This window comes from Primulina eburnea, chromosome 1, assembly GCF_022965805.1.
Source record: "Primulina eburnea isolate SZY01 chromosome 1, ASM2296580v1, whole genome shotgun sequence".
In the NCBI taxonomy this organism is placed as follows: domain Eukaryota; kingdom Viridiplantae; phylum Streptophyta; class Magnoliopsida; order Lamiales; family Gesneriaceae; genus Primulina; species Primulina eburnea.
This window is the reverse complement of record NC_133101.1, coordinates 55,873,316-55,892,601: the sequence shown is the minus strand read 5'-3', so window position 1 is coordinate 55,892,601 and position 19,286 is coordinate 55,873,316. Positions and strand designations below refer to the sequence as shown.

The 19,286-nt window shown below is 36.4% G+C and overlaps 1 protein-coding gene and 1 non-coding gene across 2 annotated transcripts; one reads left to right on the top strand and one right to left on the bottom strand.

Annotated features, from left to right (window-relative positions):
* Window positions 1-6,597: 6,597 nt before the first annotated feature.
* On the top strand, window positions 6,598-10,432 carry LOC140832194 (BTB/POZ domain-containing protein At1g03010). The gene is given in 5 exon segments (XM_073196074.1): window positions 6,598-7,170; window positions 8,248-8,314; window positions 8,396-9,369; window positions 9,371-9,587; window positions 9,677-10,432. Coding segments are annotated over 5 exon segments (1,896 nt in total). The 5' UTR covers window positions 6,598-7,078; the 3' UTR covers window positions 10,223-10,432.
* Window positions 10,433-15,825: 5,393 nt separating this feature from the next.
* On the bottom strand, window positions 15,826-15,931 carry LOC140815139 (small nucleolar RNA R71). The gene has a single exon (XR_012114270.1). It is a non-coding gene; the product is annotated as a small nucleolar RNA R71 (small nucleolar RNA).
* Window positions 15,932-19,286: the final 3,355 nt, after the last annotated feature.

The window sequence follows — 19,286 nt, the reverse complement described above, 5'->3', positions numbered from 1 at the left end:
ACCTATGTTTGAACACCTTTAATTCCCTTTAGTTTTATTTCACTCAAATTTTGTATGACCACCTATCCAAACACTGAAAATTTTGAGGCTTACCCGCAAACTCAAGTAGTATTGGATAGTATGACTCCAACACACATATCCGCTTAGTCCCAAGTTTCATTAATGACTTTCAACATTCCTCAAGAACATGGTTTTCTCACCTCTTACATGCGTCTATCAAATAACTCAACCATCAATCATACCCAACTTTCTAGCAAAATTAAATTTCATCAAGGTAGAATCTTAACTGTTAAGATCATGAATAAAACTTGTGACACATCAAACTTAAGTTCCCAAAAATTTGGGAACTCAATGTTTACTCTTATATCTTAGCTAACCGATCAACTTTATCTTAAATTGTCATCACTTTAGTTTCTTAATTTGTCACAACATTAATTCACTCGCGCTTAAATTTCCAAGCCCAATATTGATTCATCCTACAATGTCCTTGTTTATCATTTCTTATAACATTATAACCCAGATATCTCAAGGTTCCAAATATCCCTTAAAATCTAAATCATCAAAAATTATGGTCATTTAAACCATCCGCTTCTCACTTACTGCTAAACAAATCCCCCAAATTTCTTAAAAATTACAAAATTTAGTTCTTACTTTCCTCGAATATTATCCTATTTGTCCTTAATCTCGAAAATTCCACAATTACCCATAAGTTCTTGGCGTTCCTAATTCCGTTTTATAGGTTTCCCACAATATAAAGTTCGATACTTTAAGCTTATCAACTCCCAAAATCAATTCTCAAAAACTTAACCCATGAGTTCCTTAAAAGTTTCGAACTTACTCCTCAAAAATTTCCAAAATTTGCAATCTGGCCCTTAAAGTTCATAAAAATTACATTTTTGGCCCTACGACTCTTCGAAACTTGCATTTTTGTTCCCATAAAATTTTCGATTTGGCCTCATTCAGCCTTAAAATTCTCGAAACCCAGAATTTAATCCCAAAATTCGGTAAATTCAAAAATAGTCTCTAAGAATTTTATTTTTTTGTACTTAGGTCCTCAAATTATTGGTTATTCCAATTAGGTCCTTAAAATTCTCAATTCATGCATTTAAAACCTTAAATCACAAGTTATACATTTTTATACTTCTAAAGATTGTCGTAGTCTTCGAACTATTATTCCTTACATGGAATCCTAAAAAAATTTAATTCAACTAATAGCCACGAACCATCAATAATTTCTTAGAAAACATACATACCCCAAAAATTTTCAAGATTAACTTATGACCCATAAGTATAACATCAATACTACTAACCCAAAAATTAATATAGTCAAATCATTTTCAACGTCTCCTAAAGCCCAATATTCGAATTCTTAAACATGTCCAATTCCAAACGTAACCAACATGCAATTTAATCTATTTTTTTTAAACAGTAAATCATTAAATCATAAAAGCAGTTAAGCATATAACGTAGATCATCATAAACGTAAATCATGTTAACATGCAGGTGATAAGATTAAATCATTTAAAACATTTAAATCAAAAAAGCTTACAGACTTGAGGTTTGAAGACTGAGCGGCAGAAGCTGGCGGTGGCACAACCCTATACAGGAACCTTGGCTCTGATACCAACTGAAACGTCTACTCGTTTTAAAAGTGCGGAAATATATTTTTTTTCTTTCTAAAAGCTCACATTTTCGAAATAACATTTAAACCTTTCACATGCATGCGATCTACATAAAATATAACATTTAAAAATGATCTTAAATATTTGACAGTAAAATCATGCAGTTTAAAATAGCCATAAACAAATAAAAATCTTAAAATCATCAACGTGTCAAAATGTTTATCTCCTTTCAATCTCATAAATCATAATGCGGAAAAACGTGTGGTCCTCGGGTCATGTCACCGCACCAGGTTTGCCTACTCAGAGTTCGGCACCTCCAGTCCTCTCATCATTAAGCTCACCTGCATCACACACGCCTAGTGAGTCTAAAGACTCAACACACCTGCACCGTTAATAGCAAATATATATACATAGCACACAACAGTGAAAAATATCATACTCAACATACCTTTCATGAACTTTAAAAGCTTAATGTAAACGTGCCATATGCAATCGTGACGTGTCAAAACAGCTCATCGTTAATCATCGTTCATCATTTATCATTCATCATTTTTCATTGATCGTTCATCATTCATAATTGATCATTCATCATTCATCGTTCATCGTTCATCATTCCTTTAGTGAATTCAGTTCATTAGAGGTGACTATCGTACATCATCATCATTTACGATGGATCCACATACATAGAATCGCGGTACCGGGCGGCTGTCGGACATCAGTGACAGGATTACCTATCCACTGTGCCTAGGCCTCATCATCATCATCATCATCATTTACATATACATCTTAAACATTTACATATACTTCGATAGTCACAACTAATTCCCATCATTCAAAACATAATCATTTTCATTATTATAAAAATTCACGTATCAATGCAATTTTCTTTGAATTCGAGCATGCAACGTATAAACTCATAAAATCATAAAAATCATGAATCATGATGCATGAACATTTAAATATCATGAATTTGTGCTCAGGGCGCTGTCAGGACCAAAATCTCACCTCGGGTGCAAAATGATCATTTTGCCCCATGGAAACCCAAAAATTTTCATTTCACCCCTGGAACTCTAAAATTGACCCGAAGCTTACCCAACTCCTTAAATTGGCCCAAAACATTTTTAAAAACATCCCTAGACGTAAACTCGAGTCCATATTACAACTTAACCAATTCGTTTTAAAACTTGGACTGAGGTCTCGGTTTTAATCCGAATCGACTCGGAACACCACCCAAATTTTCCCAACTTTTTCCTACACCTAATAAACACTTAAAAGATCCTAGAATACTAAGTTTGGACCTAAAACTTTACGGCTGAAAGTTCCAGCACTCACCCAAGTCTCGGCCCTTCTTTATTTACACCACCCTTGCAATATCCTCCAATATTACGTCCTAGCTCACCACCGACAGATCAAGCCTCGACTCCATATTACCTAGACCACCCTAGGACTCCCGTGAAGCTACTGAACCCACGAAAACCATCCCATGCAAGGCGCAGCCCCCATCAATTCGCTAATCACCCAAAACGTCTAAACCGAGCCCGTCCTCTACCTTCTCGATCTACAGCGCTCGGGACAGATCCAGCACAGGCCGAGCCCTTCCAAGCCTCGTCTCAGACCCACCAGGGTCTGGTCCAAGCCTCGGCGAGGTCCTTGCGGCGCTGGTCGGACCCTGCACGCTGAAACACCCAAGATCGAGCCACCGTGAAGAACCCTTCTCTCGACCCTACGCCCGTATGCGTCCAGCAAATTTTCTACACCGCATTACAGCTCTTTGACACACTAGCAGTCTATAGACAATCAAGAACCGTAGCCCCCTTGTACCAAAAATTCAGAAAAGTCATGACAGCAACAAAAAATGCAAGAGTAGCAAAGAAACCGAACATCGTGCATGCTTATGGATAGATCGAAACATTCGTGTATAGGCATTCACAAAAGCATTAATATTGACGTGCGTGATGCAAAAAAGGAGTAACAAGCGTGCCTTATGATGCTTGGTGCACAAACGCTCGAAGGGACCGAGGTGTAGGAGAAGCTTGAATTTGAAGAAATGAATGCACCGAAATCCCTTGGCTGCAGCAATTCACGAAGAGGGTTGATGATTGGAGGGGTGGGCGGCTGATACACTATTAGGTTTAGGGTAAAATGGTGTTTAGGAGTTTAACTAAATAATAAACAAATGGTTAATGGACCTTAAATTATGTAATTAAAAGATTAAAAAGATATTTAAGTCCAATAAGCTTAAAAATAGGCCCATTAGATCCAAACACACTCCCGAAAAATATTTCTTGTAGGAAAGATTTTGAAAATATTAGCAGAACCCTTAAAAAGTCTCCCGATTCGATAAAATTTGCATATCGATAAAAATAAAGTCACGCAGATAAAAATACCCAATAAAAATCCCATTTTTACAAAACACACTTAAAAATACCTTAGATTAATTAATAAAAATTAATCTTGTAAAAGAAATAATTTTCCTGAAAAATTCTCCGGTCTCCGTTCCTCGTTCGAGCGCGAAATGAAACTTAAAAATCATAGTGCATGAACTTTTAAGATTTCATGAATTAAATCCTATCATGCAATAATAATGCATAAAATGCATAAAAATAATTAAACACCATTTAATAAAATAAACATACATTTTATGCTTTAAAAGAATTTAATAAAATACCAAAGAAATTTAATAATTTGATTGCATGTGGTTCACGTGGACTTTCCGATTTTCGGGATGTTACACTGGCTCTGAGTTATCTGAATCAGAAGATTCAAGCAGTTCCAGTGATCACGAGGAAGTGAAGTCTTTGATGGCCAATGAAGCTGAGATGGAATTTACTAGTGAGCATGTATTTGATTTTAGCTCTCCTGATTTTACACGAGATGAGCTTGTCAATGCACTTTATGACATGGTCAGTGAGTACCAAATATTTTCTTAATCATTTGAATAAGCTAAAGCAAAACAAACTAAACTGTTAGACAACAAAACTAAGCCTGAATGGGAACATTCTAGTGAAATGTTGAGTCTAAAAGCAGAGATGACTAAGTTGAAAATTGAGAAAGATAGGGTACATGATGAAAATCAGAAGTTTAAATACGAAAATATGAAGCTAACTAAACTAATTTTATCCTGGAACAAATCTTCAATTACCCTAATTGAAATTCAAGAGTTGCATAAACCTACTTATAAACAAAACTGGTCTTCGTTTTAGCAACAATGAAATCATTCCCGATACAAGTTTGATGTTAAACTATTAGAATCAGAATTTCGGAGTTTGACAATTAAAGCTTTTGAAGGTTGCAAAATTGATCGGTTCAACTAAATTAATTCGAACTGAAACTACTCAAACTGAAGTTGCCTGAACTGATAATTAATGAGTTAAATAATCGGAGGCAATGAAACAGGATATGTAAAGATAACTGAACCATCAGTTAGAACTGATCGGTCATACAGTCAGTTCAATATAGTCAAATGACAATCAGTTTGAGACGTCATCAGTTAAAGAGTAGCTACCAACCGGCAAATCGTATGCAGCAGACTACAACTATCAGAAGGAGCACCGCTTAGCAGAATGCCACAAGTGTACTATTGTGAGAAGAATGTTGACATATTCAGAAAGGAGAAATCAATAGATAAATATTAATTAATGTATTCAATGTTACCGTTGGAAGCGAAGTCTATAAATAGCGGAGGAGTTAGCTGAGACAAGAACTTTTTTCACAATTATTCTGAGTGATTTTTGAATTCAAGCATCAAGTTCAGTTACGATATTCATACAGAAAAACTCACACTAACAGAGACATTTCATAGCTTTCAGGCTACCATATGAGTTAAAGAACTAGCACATTACATTGTTGTATCGATCTTCTAAGATCGAATTGTACTGAGCAAAAAAAATCAGTTGTATATTGATAAATTTAAAGGGAACTAAGAGTTCGTCTTGACAGTGTCTAAGTTTTATAATACAAGTCTTAGTAGAATAAAACTTCCTTTGAAAGGGGTGATTATAGAGCATTTGAGTCTAACATCAAATCTTTGTTTTTTGTTCAATAAATTAGTAACTGGATGATAGACACAAGTATTGAACAATTTGTCACATAGTCACAAATCTTAAGTGTTATACCCCCTAGTAAGCACTAACACTTCAACGGATCCTAACAAACAAATCTTAAGGTAGAACAGCAAAATGAGTGCCAAAATAAATAACATGGAAGTGTCAAAGCTACATGATGATTGGAGAATTATTTCTCAGGGACATCAATTACGCTAGAAAATAACTGATGATTGGATAAGTCGACATACGACGCAACAAATCCAAGGAACATCAAGTATGATTGTTAGTAATGTGATGGACAAAAGCAAGCCAAATACACTTTATTTGGAACATATCTTTTGAACTCATACCATAGATCTGAGTAATAATAAGAAAGTGTTAGTAAGCATCATTCTATAAGATTCATCTTCAGATGGCTAAAATCAGTCAGTCGAACGTATTGCAAGATTGTATTGTATGAGGATCATAAGTGTATATTACATTGTTATATTAGAATCAAGTTATTTATGTAAACATACTTGCAAAGAATTGTACCTGGCTTCTTATTTATTTTACCAAAGAATCAAGATTTTCTAGTGGGAGTTTTAAGTGGTTGCTTTTAAGATGGCGTTTGAGTTTCAGGATCAAACAGTATCCATGTCTGGTGTTTGATCAAAGTAAATATATGCATCTCCATCACTTCAAAAATATATACGTACAACTAAAATATGTAACTAAATGTTCATTGTTTTTAATGAAGTGGACCATCCTGTAATTAACTGATATAATAATGTAGTATAGTATGTGATAAACTCATATTTGCCGCCCACTCGAATTAGCTTTACACATAATTTGTGTAATTTTAAAACCAATATGTCATTATTAGTGCTTACCTTTCAGGCTTTGCACCACCCATGCATGATTACAGACACCCAAAAGCACCGCACCCTTCTGGATTCCTCCGATTATTCAAACACCAAATCAACGAATAAACAAAAGTCACTCACTCCCCTCTTTTCACCGAAAAGTTGCCACCGTTCCAAATATATTCCCATCTTTATTTCAAGATTAAGACTATTTTTTTTGTTTTAAAAGAAAAGTGTAAACGAACGAACAGTCGCTAAAGACTCTGGCTTTTAAGAATGTTTAGTCTTGAATATTGAGTTCGTGTGTGTTTAAGCTTTCCCTTTACTCCAAAGCTTGCTTTAAGACACACGCAGTTTACACACACATGAGTGGGTGAATACATGATGACAGTGGAAGAAGTGCTGCTGCAATGGGTGGCTTGAAGGGTTTCTGATTTTCTGTAATAGTTCTTGAGACATACTTTTATCATTATAAGTGAAGCAGTAGTTCGCAGGGAAGAAGGAGAGAAGAAAAAAAAGTAAATTTTTTTCTGGGTAAAGCTGAAGTTTGGAGGTTATTTAGGAGATGGGTGTGGTTACGGTTGCTGAACTGAAGCCAAGTATATCAGGAAAGAGGCCCTTTCGTCCTAGTTCAAGTGCAAGAAATGTGACTGAATGGTAAGATTTTCTTGGTTTTTCAAAGCTGTTTACTACTATACCAAATCGAATAATATGCTATATTATGTTATTTCATTTTGTCCTCTACTATATATATATATGCATCATTCATGTGATCCTGTCTTTCTACAGTTCCTTAGAAATGAAATAAATGGTGGCATTTAATTTTACCCATTTTGATTTCCAAATGTGGGGCTTTGGTTCCACGGTGGCCCATTAATCAGGAGGATTAGTGGGGTAGCATGTTTTTGGTTCTTGGCTTGTTCCAAGTCGACCCAGACCTTAAATTTGGTTGAGCTATGGTAACTTAATATAACCGGTTCCGAAGCTTCGATTTGTATGTACCAACATATATGGGTATGATGTGCTTGAAAACAAGAATCCCAGTGTATAATTTGCATTGATCCTCTGTGTTACATACATTGGTTGAAGTTCACTTTTACAGTTATGACCATTGAATGTGACGGATCAAACTATTGACTCACCCAAAACTAGTAAGAAATAGCAACTCAAAAGTTCGAAATTTCCGGTGTATTGATGGCAACATGCATGTGCGTTGTCACGGAAACTTATACTTGTGATCACTAGTCAATGATGTCTTTTCTCTGTATAATGTACGAAACAATCAAGAATAGCTGTTGAGGCCCCAGAGTGCTTCTGGTTTCCATTCAAACACAACAAAATAAACACAGTTTCCGCGGCATCAGAACACCACAAGTTAGCTCAAACGTACAATGCCTCTCATAGAATGAGTTAAATATTTTTGTACTTTTTCTTCAGTCGGAGTTTTACCTTTGAAATGCCAGCCTAGTCATTTAAGCAACATGGTTGTTTTATTTATGTCTCGACCCTCGAGTGTTCCGATGGGCCATTATACATAACGAAAGATTCTCAGGACCAAGATGAGTAACAGAGGCCGCAGGTTTCATAAAAGTGTTGAATATTTATGCTTCAGTATCATTAAACTCATATATGGGGACGCATGTGTAGGACAAAAGATGATGAATTTATTCCATTTTCTTCTTTTTTTTTTGATGTAATTAAACTGTGTTGATTTGATATTCTTTCGTGCTGCAGGCCGATATCTGATGTTTCCAGTGATCTAACAATTGAAGTTGGAACGGCAAATTTTGCTCTTCACAAAGTAAGGACTATATAATCAAGAAATCGATAATATGGGCCATTAAAACGAAAACCTTGGTTTAAGCTTCTATCTGTTTTGCAGTTCCCTCTGGTTTCTCGAAGTGGTAGGATACGGAAATTATTGTTGGAAGTAAAAGATTCCAAAGTATCTAGGCTGAATCTCTCTGGTGTTCCTGGTGGATCACAGGCATTTGAGCTGGCTGCAAAGTTCTGTTATGGGGTGAACATCGAGATTACGCTAACAAACGTTGCTATGCTGCGGTGCACAGCACATTTTCTTGAAATGGTAGAAGAATTTTCGGAGAAGAATCTTGAATCCAAGACTGAAGTATACCTTAAGGATATCGTCCTCCCAAGTATATCAAACTCAATATATGTGCTTCATAACTGCGAAAATCTGTTACCGATATCTGAGGAGATTAATCTTGTCAATATATTAATATATTCGATTGCAAATAATGCATGTAAGGAGCAGCTAAGTTCAGGATTGTCTAAGCTGGAGAATAACTTACCATCAAAACCCAGCGCAGAAAATTCTGCAGATTGGTGGGGAAAGTCTCTCACGATGTTGAGCCTCGATTTTTTCCAAAGGGTTCTGTCAGCTGTCAAAACGAAGGGCTTGAAACAGGATATGGTATGTGGAATTTTGATAAATTATGCCCAGAACTCTCTTCATGGTCTTGTTGTGAGAAATTCTCAGTTAGTTAAAGGGAGTATCTCAGATCTCGATTTACAGAAGAAGCAACGAGTCACCATTGAAACGGCTGTCGGTTTACTACCATCCCAATCAAGAAAAAGCTCAGTTCCAATGGCGTTTCTTTCAAGTTTGTTGAAATCAGCAGTAGCATCATCGGCTTCCACATCATGCAGAACTGATCTTGAGCGGCGGATTGGTCTGCAATTAGACCAAGCAATTCTTGAAGATATTCTGATTCCTGCAAGTTCCCATGGAATCAACCACGGCCCCTTGTATGATGTAGATTCAGTCCTGAGGATTGTCTCAATTTTCTTGAATCTTGATGAGGATGATGACGAAGATGATCATAACCAGTTAAGGGAATGAAAGTGAGATGGTCTATGGATTCAACAGCCCGGGATCGCCTAAACAAAGCTCGATCATTAAAGTCTCAAAACTGCTGGATAGTTATCTTGCAGAAGTTGCACTAGATTCAAACTTAACTCCATCAAAAATCATAGCACTTGCAGAATTACTTCCAGACCATGCTCGAATGGTATTCGATGGATTATACCGAGCTGTGGACATCTTTCTTAAGGTAAAACTAGTTAAAACCTTCAAAAAAATGACTACATTCTGTATAAACATCAAATTTTTACTGTTCTCATTTTCTTGATGAACTAACAGGTTCATCCAAACATAAAGGACTCGGAGAGGTACAGGCTTTGTAAAACAATAGACTGCCAAAAACTCTCAGAGGAAGCCTGCAGCCATGCAGCTCAAAACGAACGGCTACCAGTGCAGATTGCAGTTCAAGTGCTATATTTTGAACAAATCAGATTAAGGAACGCCATGAATGGAGTTGGGGGGCACAACCAGTTTTTCTTTGGGTCGATGAACGGACAACAATTTCCCCAGCGTTCTGGTAGTGGTGCAGGAAGTGGATGCATCTCACCTAGAGATAACTACGCTTCAGTCAGGAGGGAAAACCGTGAACTAAAGCTCGAAGTTGGAAGAATGAGAATGAGGCTAACCGATCTTGAAAAAGATCACGTCTCCATGAAACAAGAACTCGTGAAAGCACACCCGGCCAACAAGTTATTCAAATCATTTACAAAGAAGCTAAGCAAGCTCCATTCCTTGTTCCGGATTAAAGATAAGCCTATAGGGGGCAAGCCTAGTTCTGAAAGTCGGTTTATTTTCCAGAAGAGAAGACGTAATTCTGTGTCTTGAACTTGTTTGTTTACATGTAAATAAAAGAGTGTATAGAATTACTGATGTGTTTTTTTTTGTATTTTCGGATTGATGGTATCTTATTGAGAGATTTTGTGTTTCATATTCACATGTACCACAGCAATATGTTTTTTCTTTGGCTGATTTGTGAGCTATATATGATCTTACTAGTAAAGGTCCTGTGCATCGCACGTGTGTACACTTTTTTTTATTTAGAATTTGTCGAAATATCATTTTCTCTTTAATATATTGAATTTAATTTAAAATCTATTTCCTTAATATTGTATGAAACCAATGTTTTTTTTTTTTTTTTTTGACGAAATGAAACCAATGTTAAATAATGTGAAACGTATAAATAATTAGAAGTCAAAACCAAAAACTCATCTTTAAATCTAATTTTTTCCATTTACGCCTTTATGAATATTTTTATGTTTAGCTATCTATATACCCATAAATCTTCATTTAGTCTATATTCGTTTGCTTATAACTGAAAGTCGAGATTATTTACAATTGAAAAACTAATCGACAAATCTCAATTATATAACTACTGACAAAAGTAATACAACTCAATAAAGATCATATCATGTGAATACATATAAGAATTTGTTAACATCGAGTTAAAGTTTAGAGGGGTAGTGAATAAATTTTTTTAAAATTATTTGAAAAACTTTAAGTCATTCTTACAATTTTTAAGTTGTTAAGATGTATTCTTAAATGATTAGACTTGCTTGACTATTTGTTATAAATAAGTGGGAAAATGTTTGGGTAAGGCTAGTGATAAACGCACCGGTTGTAATTTAACAAGAAGTGATATGAAAATTTGAATGTGCAAGAAGGTAAAATTGCGTAAGTAAAGGACACATAAATTTTTATAGATGTTTCAAGATAAAACTCTTATGTCACATCTTCTTCCATTTAGAAAGGTTTCTGTTAAAAGACTTTGGCTTTGCAACGTCTTATAATGACCCATTTCAGTTAGGACTTATCACACTACCTAAACTGAAACTCTTAGTGATTACTTTACAAGGCTAGATGTCTAAGAACACTCGGTTCACCAGACGACATAACAAATACTAATGATGACCCAACGGTCAGCTTTGTAACAGCTTTACTTCGTTGAGGTAGTACAGATTGATCTTTATAGCTCTGATATATTTTGATACGTGTGTGCTTTGGTTGAGCAATCAGAAAGAAGAACTCATAAGTGTGCTAAAAAATCTTGGAAATATGCAGACTCTTGTTTTCTTGAAAGTTTCAGTGATTTGAAAATAGTTTCAGTAGAGTGCTTCAATGGTCGAATTTTTTTTACAACGATCATCTGTATTGTTTCTCAATAATATGGACATACTCCGTACTCATCATTAAATTCTCTCTTGACTTTAAGTCCATACTTTTGATAAAGCTGACAGATCATATCCGAATAGAGTTACTTCCTGTCATTTCTGAAGTTGGTAAGATACTGTGTAATTTTTCTATATTTTGCTTTCAATTGAACGACTCTAAATGTGCCATTCTTTTGGGAATTCTCAATATTGACCTTTCTGTAATGTAGTTGGAAAAAACGGTTTGAATGTGTGCACTTTGTTCAATAGTTTGAAATGATTACTTGTTAGAGGATGCCTTGCAGCTGGAGTTCGATAAAGTCCACCAGTTTAATTTCTAGAAAGAATGGTTTGAACTCCTGGAAAGACTTGAAATAATCCAATGGTCTGAAAAACCTGTTTTCCAATAAAATGAGCTGCTGAATTCTGAAACAGTTTGATATTGTTTATTTTGTTAATAAGCAAACGTAAGGGTAATAGAAAATATTCTAACAAATTTCTCCTTTTTAGTGATGACAAAACCAAGCTCCAGTATTATACAATTAGTTGTAAAAAAAAAGGTAAGATCAGAAAAAAAAATTGTATTTCATTGAGATAATGAAATGATAATGTTATAAGAACATAAATTTGAAAACCTATTACACAAAGAGAATTTTATTTCCTCTAGCTGGGCCTCTACTACTTTTTGCTATCTAGTAATTTGACTTGATAAGTTTAGGACCAAAGATTCAGACTGACATTTGACAAAGATTAGATCGGTGGTGCAAAGCCTGCAACTCTTTTCTAAAGAACCAAGATCTCGCATAATGTTTTCCGAAAATTTTCAAATGCCAGAAAACTGCTTGATTTCGACATTGTTGACCGTTTTAGAGAGATTCTTGATCTAATAGCAGACATGATTGAGCATAAATTTTGGATAATTTTCGTCAAATTATGAGAAGATATTCAAATTAAGATCATAAGGAGATTCTTCTTCAAGAATTGGAGAACCCGATTGAAAAGACAGATGTTGGAGGAGTGGAACATATAAAATATCAACTTGCGATCAGCGATTAAGTCAGTAGCTGGAATTTTCAGGACTTCAGACCGTGGATCAACCACTTCGTCTGAGGCAGGTTATCTAGAAAAGATAACAATCTCTTGACCAGATAGAATTTTGGTTGAAGCACTCGGGTCTTCAAATATTTGATCGCTGGCTAAAAAAATTTTGGTCAGAGATTCCAAATCTTTTGAATTATTCATTACCTAATTCAAAACTCCTAATTAAATTCAAACAGTTGAAACACATTTTAACAACCAATACAAAACCAATGAAGTAAATTAATGAATCCTCAAAATCATCAAACAACTCTTTGAACATTTTCAACAGAAACGATCGAGTAGTTTGACAGAAGCCCTTGATATCCTTGAAGATTTGATGAGTTTTCTTTGATGTGAGGTATGTTGAGCAGTAGAGATTTTGTGAAGATTAAGAGTGCTAAGAAATCTTTTCAAAGAATTCTTCAATTGTGTAAAATCTCGTAGTTGTTAATTTTTTTTTTGAATTTTAACCTATTCTTGGCATGCTCTATTTATAGTAATTCTTGTATCTTCTCATTCAACATTCGAATGTAGCTCAATAAATGAGCATTAAGGTGAAGGTTTAGTAGCCTTTAAACGACGGAATTGTATTTGAAGATGACTTTACTCAGTTGCTTATAGATATCATTCGATAAGGTGAATGGTTTAGTAGCCCTTAAACCACAGACTCGTACGCCTGAGCGGTTGGGTAGATCAAACACGTAGTTGATGATAAAATAGTTGGATAACTTTGCATCTTATGACCATTTGAATGACTTCTTATGAATTTTCAGTGTGTACTCGAGTACCTGTAATACATTATAAAGAAAACTTGATCTAATACAATAAGTTATTGTTTGTTATCAACATAATTAAATGATCTAACAATTTTCTTCTGTTGGTGATGAAAAAATCTATGCCCTAGAAACATAAGCTATAAGAAAAATGAATTTCATTTCTACATGTAAGAGTGAAAGCAGTACATCCTAATACACCTACATGCATAAAAATATAAATACCTATATTACATCCTAAACTAGAAACTTCCACCACCTTTTTTTGTTCTTCTTATCCCTTTTTGGCATCACCTTTTTGAAAATGATCCAGAATTTCTTGTAGTTGGGTGCCAAGAAAGTCCTGAAGACCTGATATGTGTGATTTTTACGTGTTTTATTGCATTAGTTTGTGTGTGTTTTCATTGTGCATGCATACATTTCGTTTACATTTTGTTCATTTTAGAGTAAGCATATGCATGTGATCATTTCTCACTTGTGCGTGACGAATTTGCAGGAAAAATGGCCGGAAAAACTGAAATCGGAGCCAAGTGCTAAGCCAACAAGATGATGTACAGAAAAGTTGGCGCCCGAGCGGTAATTTTCTACCGCCCGGGTGCGAGATGTGGATTGCCGAGGTGAATTACAGAACATATGGTGCTCAGGCGGTAATTTTCTACCTGCCTGAGCGCGAGAAGCTGCATACCCCAAGTGTTTTACAGAGAGTGTGGCGCTCGAGCGGTAATTCTTTACCGCCCGAGCGCCACCTAATTTTGGCAAGATTTCTTGTCCGATCTTTTACCTTATTTTGGAGAAGGGAAGATATGGAAAGGAGGAGGCACGAATTGAAGGAGGCATTCCGACTTCATTGAAGGCGGCTCGGAGCTTGGGAGAGACTTTTGCGCTTGGATTGAAGATTCGAGGATTTCCGGGCACCGTCCTTCGCGTTTTTCAGTCAATTCTAGTATTTCTGATTTAGTTTTCATCTTTAAACATTGTTTTGCTGATTTCACTCATGAATTTTAGTAGCTAAACCTTTAATATTTGTTGGGATTTAAGGGGAGCCTACCCCAAACTTTGATTTGAATCAATTTATATTCGATTATTGCGTTATTCTTGATTATACTATTGTTTTATTGTATTGTTAGAGCGTAGTTAACTTTAACAACGTTTTTACATTGCGAGTGAATTCGAGAGAATAACTTGTGATAGGAACGAGTAGTATAATACGTGGATCTACAATTTACATAGATCTATGAAATTGGATACGAGCCGATAGTCATAGTCCTTAGGGTCGAAAACTAGGGGATTTCATAAATCGAAATGCGATTCACTCTTGATAAATAATTAAAGACATTTAATTACTTCATTGAGTCGAATTAGTTTGGCATAACTCGAGAGAGTGTGTTCAATTGAATAGGAAATCCCGTCGGAAACATATAATCACTATCGAACGAATTAATTAATTAACGAGGGGTAGGTGAACCGAAATTCCCAACAAATTCATTTCTCATTGAATTTTACTCAACATTTTAGATATTAATTTTCATTCTTTACTCATTGAATCATTTTATTTGCATGGTTATTTGAGCATAGTAGTAATCATCATTCATTCAAATTTTCGTTGCTAAAGATCTAATAACTGAAAAGAATAATTGTTAAATACAGTCTTCAAAGGAACTATACTCTTACTCACATACATTATACTATTACTTGACGTCGTGCACTTGCAATTAATTTTTAGCATACAAAATCATATTTTTATTGAGGATTCTATAGTGCAAGTTTTGCTCGATCAAGTTTTTGGCGCCGTTGCTAGGGACTGTCAATCTACAATTTTATTTTTAGTTATTTTCTTTAGCATTATTTTATTTTTCTTGAGCTAACACTCCATATTTTATTCCAGATATCTTGTCTAGTGCATGCCAAAGTCACTTGACGTGGAGCTTGAGTTTGATCCTGAAATTGAAAGAACTTTCCGCAGGCGAAGACAACAGAGACTTAAAGAACTGATGGAGAGACACGAGCAAGGACGTGAGGAGGAACAACGTGAAGATAGACAAGTTGAGATGCCACGCCGCATACCGATGCTGGAGTATGCCCAACCTTCTTTGGATGGAGCACGCCCCAGCATTGTGAGGCCTATGGTGCGAGCAAACTAGTTCGAAATCAAACCAGCTATAATTCAGATGATTCAGAACACAGTCCAGTTTGGAGGATCTGCAGTAGATGACCCAAACACGCACATCGCAGATTTTCTTGAAATTTGCAATACTTTTAAATTCAATGGAGTTTCTGATGATGCTGTTAGGTTGCGTTTGTTTCCTTTCTCTTTACGTGATAAAGCTAAAGCATGGTTAAATTGTTTGCCTGTAGGTTCGATCACTACATGGGAAAGACATGGCGAAAGCATTTCTCATTAAATACTTTCCTCCATCAAAGACCATGAAGCTGCAGGCAGACATTACAACATTTGATCAATTCGATCAAGAGTCTTTATATGAGGCATGGGAACGCTTCAAGGATCTACTACGAAGATGCCCACATCACAAATTACCACTTAGGTTAGTCGTTCAAACATTTTATTATGGTTTGCTTACTCCTAACCGTACTATGATAGATGCTGCTGCTTGTGGAAACTTGTTGAAAAAAACTGCGGAACAAGGATATGAGTTGTTGGAGGAGATGACTGCTAGCAGCTATCACCCTCAATCAGAAAGAAACAACCAGCGGAAGAGTGCAGGAGTTCACCAGGTAACTGATTTTTCTGCTATTACTGCACAACTTGATGCTTTAAACAGGAAACTAGACAGCTTGAATGTGGGTGGCACGGCGATGCGTCTTCAAGAGATATTCTGTGAAAAGTGTGGAGGAGAACACTATGTGAAGGACTGTCAAGATGACAATCCATTTTATGTGCAAGAAGGGGCACCAATAAATCAAGTGGGAGTCCAGAACCGCCCAAGGAATGACCCTTATTCGAACACATACAATTTGGGATGGAGGCAACATCCCAACTTCTCATGGGGTGGCCAAAACAGTTAGAATCGACCACAGGGAGGACAACCATATGGAAAACAACCGATGTACAGATCTGATCCTCCTAGAGAAGAAAAGTCCAACTTGGAGCAAATGATATCTAAGTTTATTTCATCCACTAAAACTAGACTTCAAAACCAAGATGCATCGATAAAAGTGCTCGAGAATCAAATTGGACAGTTGGCAAAGATGATAGCAAGTAGAGAGCCGGGCACCTTGCCAAATAACACCGAGACCAATCTAAAAGAGCAAGTGAAGGCCATTGAGTTGAAGAGTGGGAAAATTTTAGAGTCGAAAGGAAATGAAAAAAATCAAATGCCAGATGAACTGACTGAGACATCCAAGGTAAGTCTTCTAACTCTACACCAGCACCCTCTGCACAAACTAAAATTGTTATACCTCCTCCTTTTCCTGCAGCATTGAAAAAAGCAAAACTAGATGCACATTTCGGTAAGTTTCTTGAGGTATTTAAAAAATTGCATATCAATATTCCCTTCGCTGATGCTTTAATGCAAATGCCTAGTTATGCTAAATTTTTGAAGGACATATTAGCTAATAAGAGGAAGTTGGAGGATCACATGACAGTAAATTTAACTGAAAATTGCTCCGCTTTGGTGCAAAACAAAATCCCACTGAAACTAAAAGACCCAGGGAGTTTCTCTCTTCCTTGCATGATTGGTGATGTTTTTCACAAAGCTTTGTGTGATCTTTGTGCAAGTATTAATCTTATGCCTTTGTCTGTGTTTAGGAAACTTGGGTTGGGGAAACCTAAGCCAACGAGGATGTCTTTACAGCTGGCAGACAGATCTGTCAAGTATCCACGGGGAGTTATTGAGGATGTGCTAGTGAAACTAGATAAGTTTATTTTTCCTGCTGATTTCGTGGTGCTCGACATGGAGGAGGACATGGAGATGCCCTTGATTTTGGGGAGACCGTTCCTTGCGACTGGCAAGGCCCTGATAGATGTTCAAGAAGGGAAGTTGAGATTGAAAGTGGGGGAGGAAGAGATTACTTTTGATGTCTTTAATGCACTTAAGCACACTTTGCATTCTGATAGTTGTTTTAGAATTGATTTTTTTGATCCCCTTGTGTCTAGCTATGTGCAGGATGCTCTTCGGGATCCTTTGGAGGCCGATATCACTACTAAATTGGGAGAAGAGGAATTGGACGAAGAAAAAGTTGAAATAGTGGCATACTTTAATGCCAACCATCATGGAGAAAGCCAATGATGATGAGGTTAGAGGATTTGGGAGATCGAAAAGACTTGATCCCACAGAAGTCAATCCTGGAGGAGCCACCGCCACTTGAGCTCAAACCACTGCCTCCACACCTAAAGTACGTATACCTAGGTGAGCACAACACTTTACCTATCATTATTTCTGCTGCTTTGACATATGTGATGGAGGACAAACTATTGAAAGTCTTGAAAGAAAACAAGAGTGCTTTTGCGTGGAAGGTGGCGGATATCAAAGGAATCAATCCATCAGTCTGCATGCACAAGATCTTGATGGAAGATAATTACTCACCTCTTGTGCAACCTCAAAGAAGATTAAATCCAAAGATGCAAGAGGTAGTAAAAGAAGAGACTATCAAACTCCTTGATGCAGGTATTATCTATCCTATATCTGATAGTGCATGGATAAGTCATGTTCAGTGTGTGCTGAAAAAAGGTGGGATTACTGTGATCACAAATGAACAAAATGAGTTAATACCCAGTAGGACAATTACGGGATGTCGTGTGTGCATTGATTATAGGAAATTAAATGATGCTACTCGTAAAGATCACTTTCCACTGCCCTTCATTGATCAAATGCTTGAGAGGTTAGCGGGTCATGAGTTTTATTGTTTTTTGGATGGGTATTCAGGGTATAACCAAATTATGATTGCGCCTGAGGACCAAGAGAAAACCACTTTCACTTGTCCTTATGGCACTTTTGCTTATAGACGGATGCCCTTTGGTTTGTGTAATGCCCCTGCCACGTTTCAACGATGCATGACCACTATATTTCATGACATGATAGAAACCTTTCTTGAGATTTTTATGGATGACTTCTCGATTTTTGGCTCTTCTTTTGATGACTGTTTGCAAAATTTGAAGGTGGTTTTGATGAGATGTGAGGAGACGAATTTGGTGCTGAATTGGGAAAAATGCCATTTCATGGTACAAGAAGGAATAGTATTGGGGCACAAGATATCAGGGAATGGAATGGAGGTGGATAAGGCGAAAGTTGAAGTTATCAAGAATTTACCACCTCCGGCATCCATAAAGGGAGTTAGAAGTTTTCTAAGCCACACCGGTTTTTATCAGCGTTTTATCAAAGATTTTTCTAAAATTTCCAAACCTCTATCTTCCTTACTTATGAAAGATGTGCCCTTTGATTTTAATTCTGACTGTTTACAGGCATACGAGGACTTGAAGGAGCTCATGGTGACGGCTCCTGTCTTGGTGGCACCAGATTGGGATCTACCCTTCGAGGCCATGTGCGATGCCAGTGATACTGCGGTGGGAGCTATGCTTGGATAGCGGAAAAACAAGGTATTTCATTTACGCAAGTAAGACCTTAGATGAGGCTCAACTAAATTATGCGACGACTGAAAAGGAACTACTTGCAGTAGTATTTGCTCTCGATAAATTTCACTCATATCTTGTTTTGTCGAAAGTCATTGTTTACACCGATCACTCGGCACTGAAATATTTACTTGCTAAAAAAGATGCAAAGCCACGCCTACTTCGGTGGATTTTATTGTTGCAAGAGTTTGATTTGGAAATAAAAGATAAGAAAGGTGTTGAGAATGTGGTGGCGGATCATTTGTCTAGACTAGAGCTTGTTAGTAATGACTGTGTAGATCAGGCTATTAATGATTGGTTTC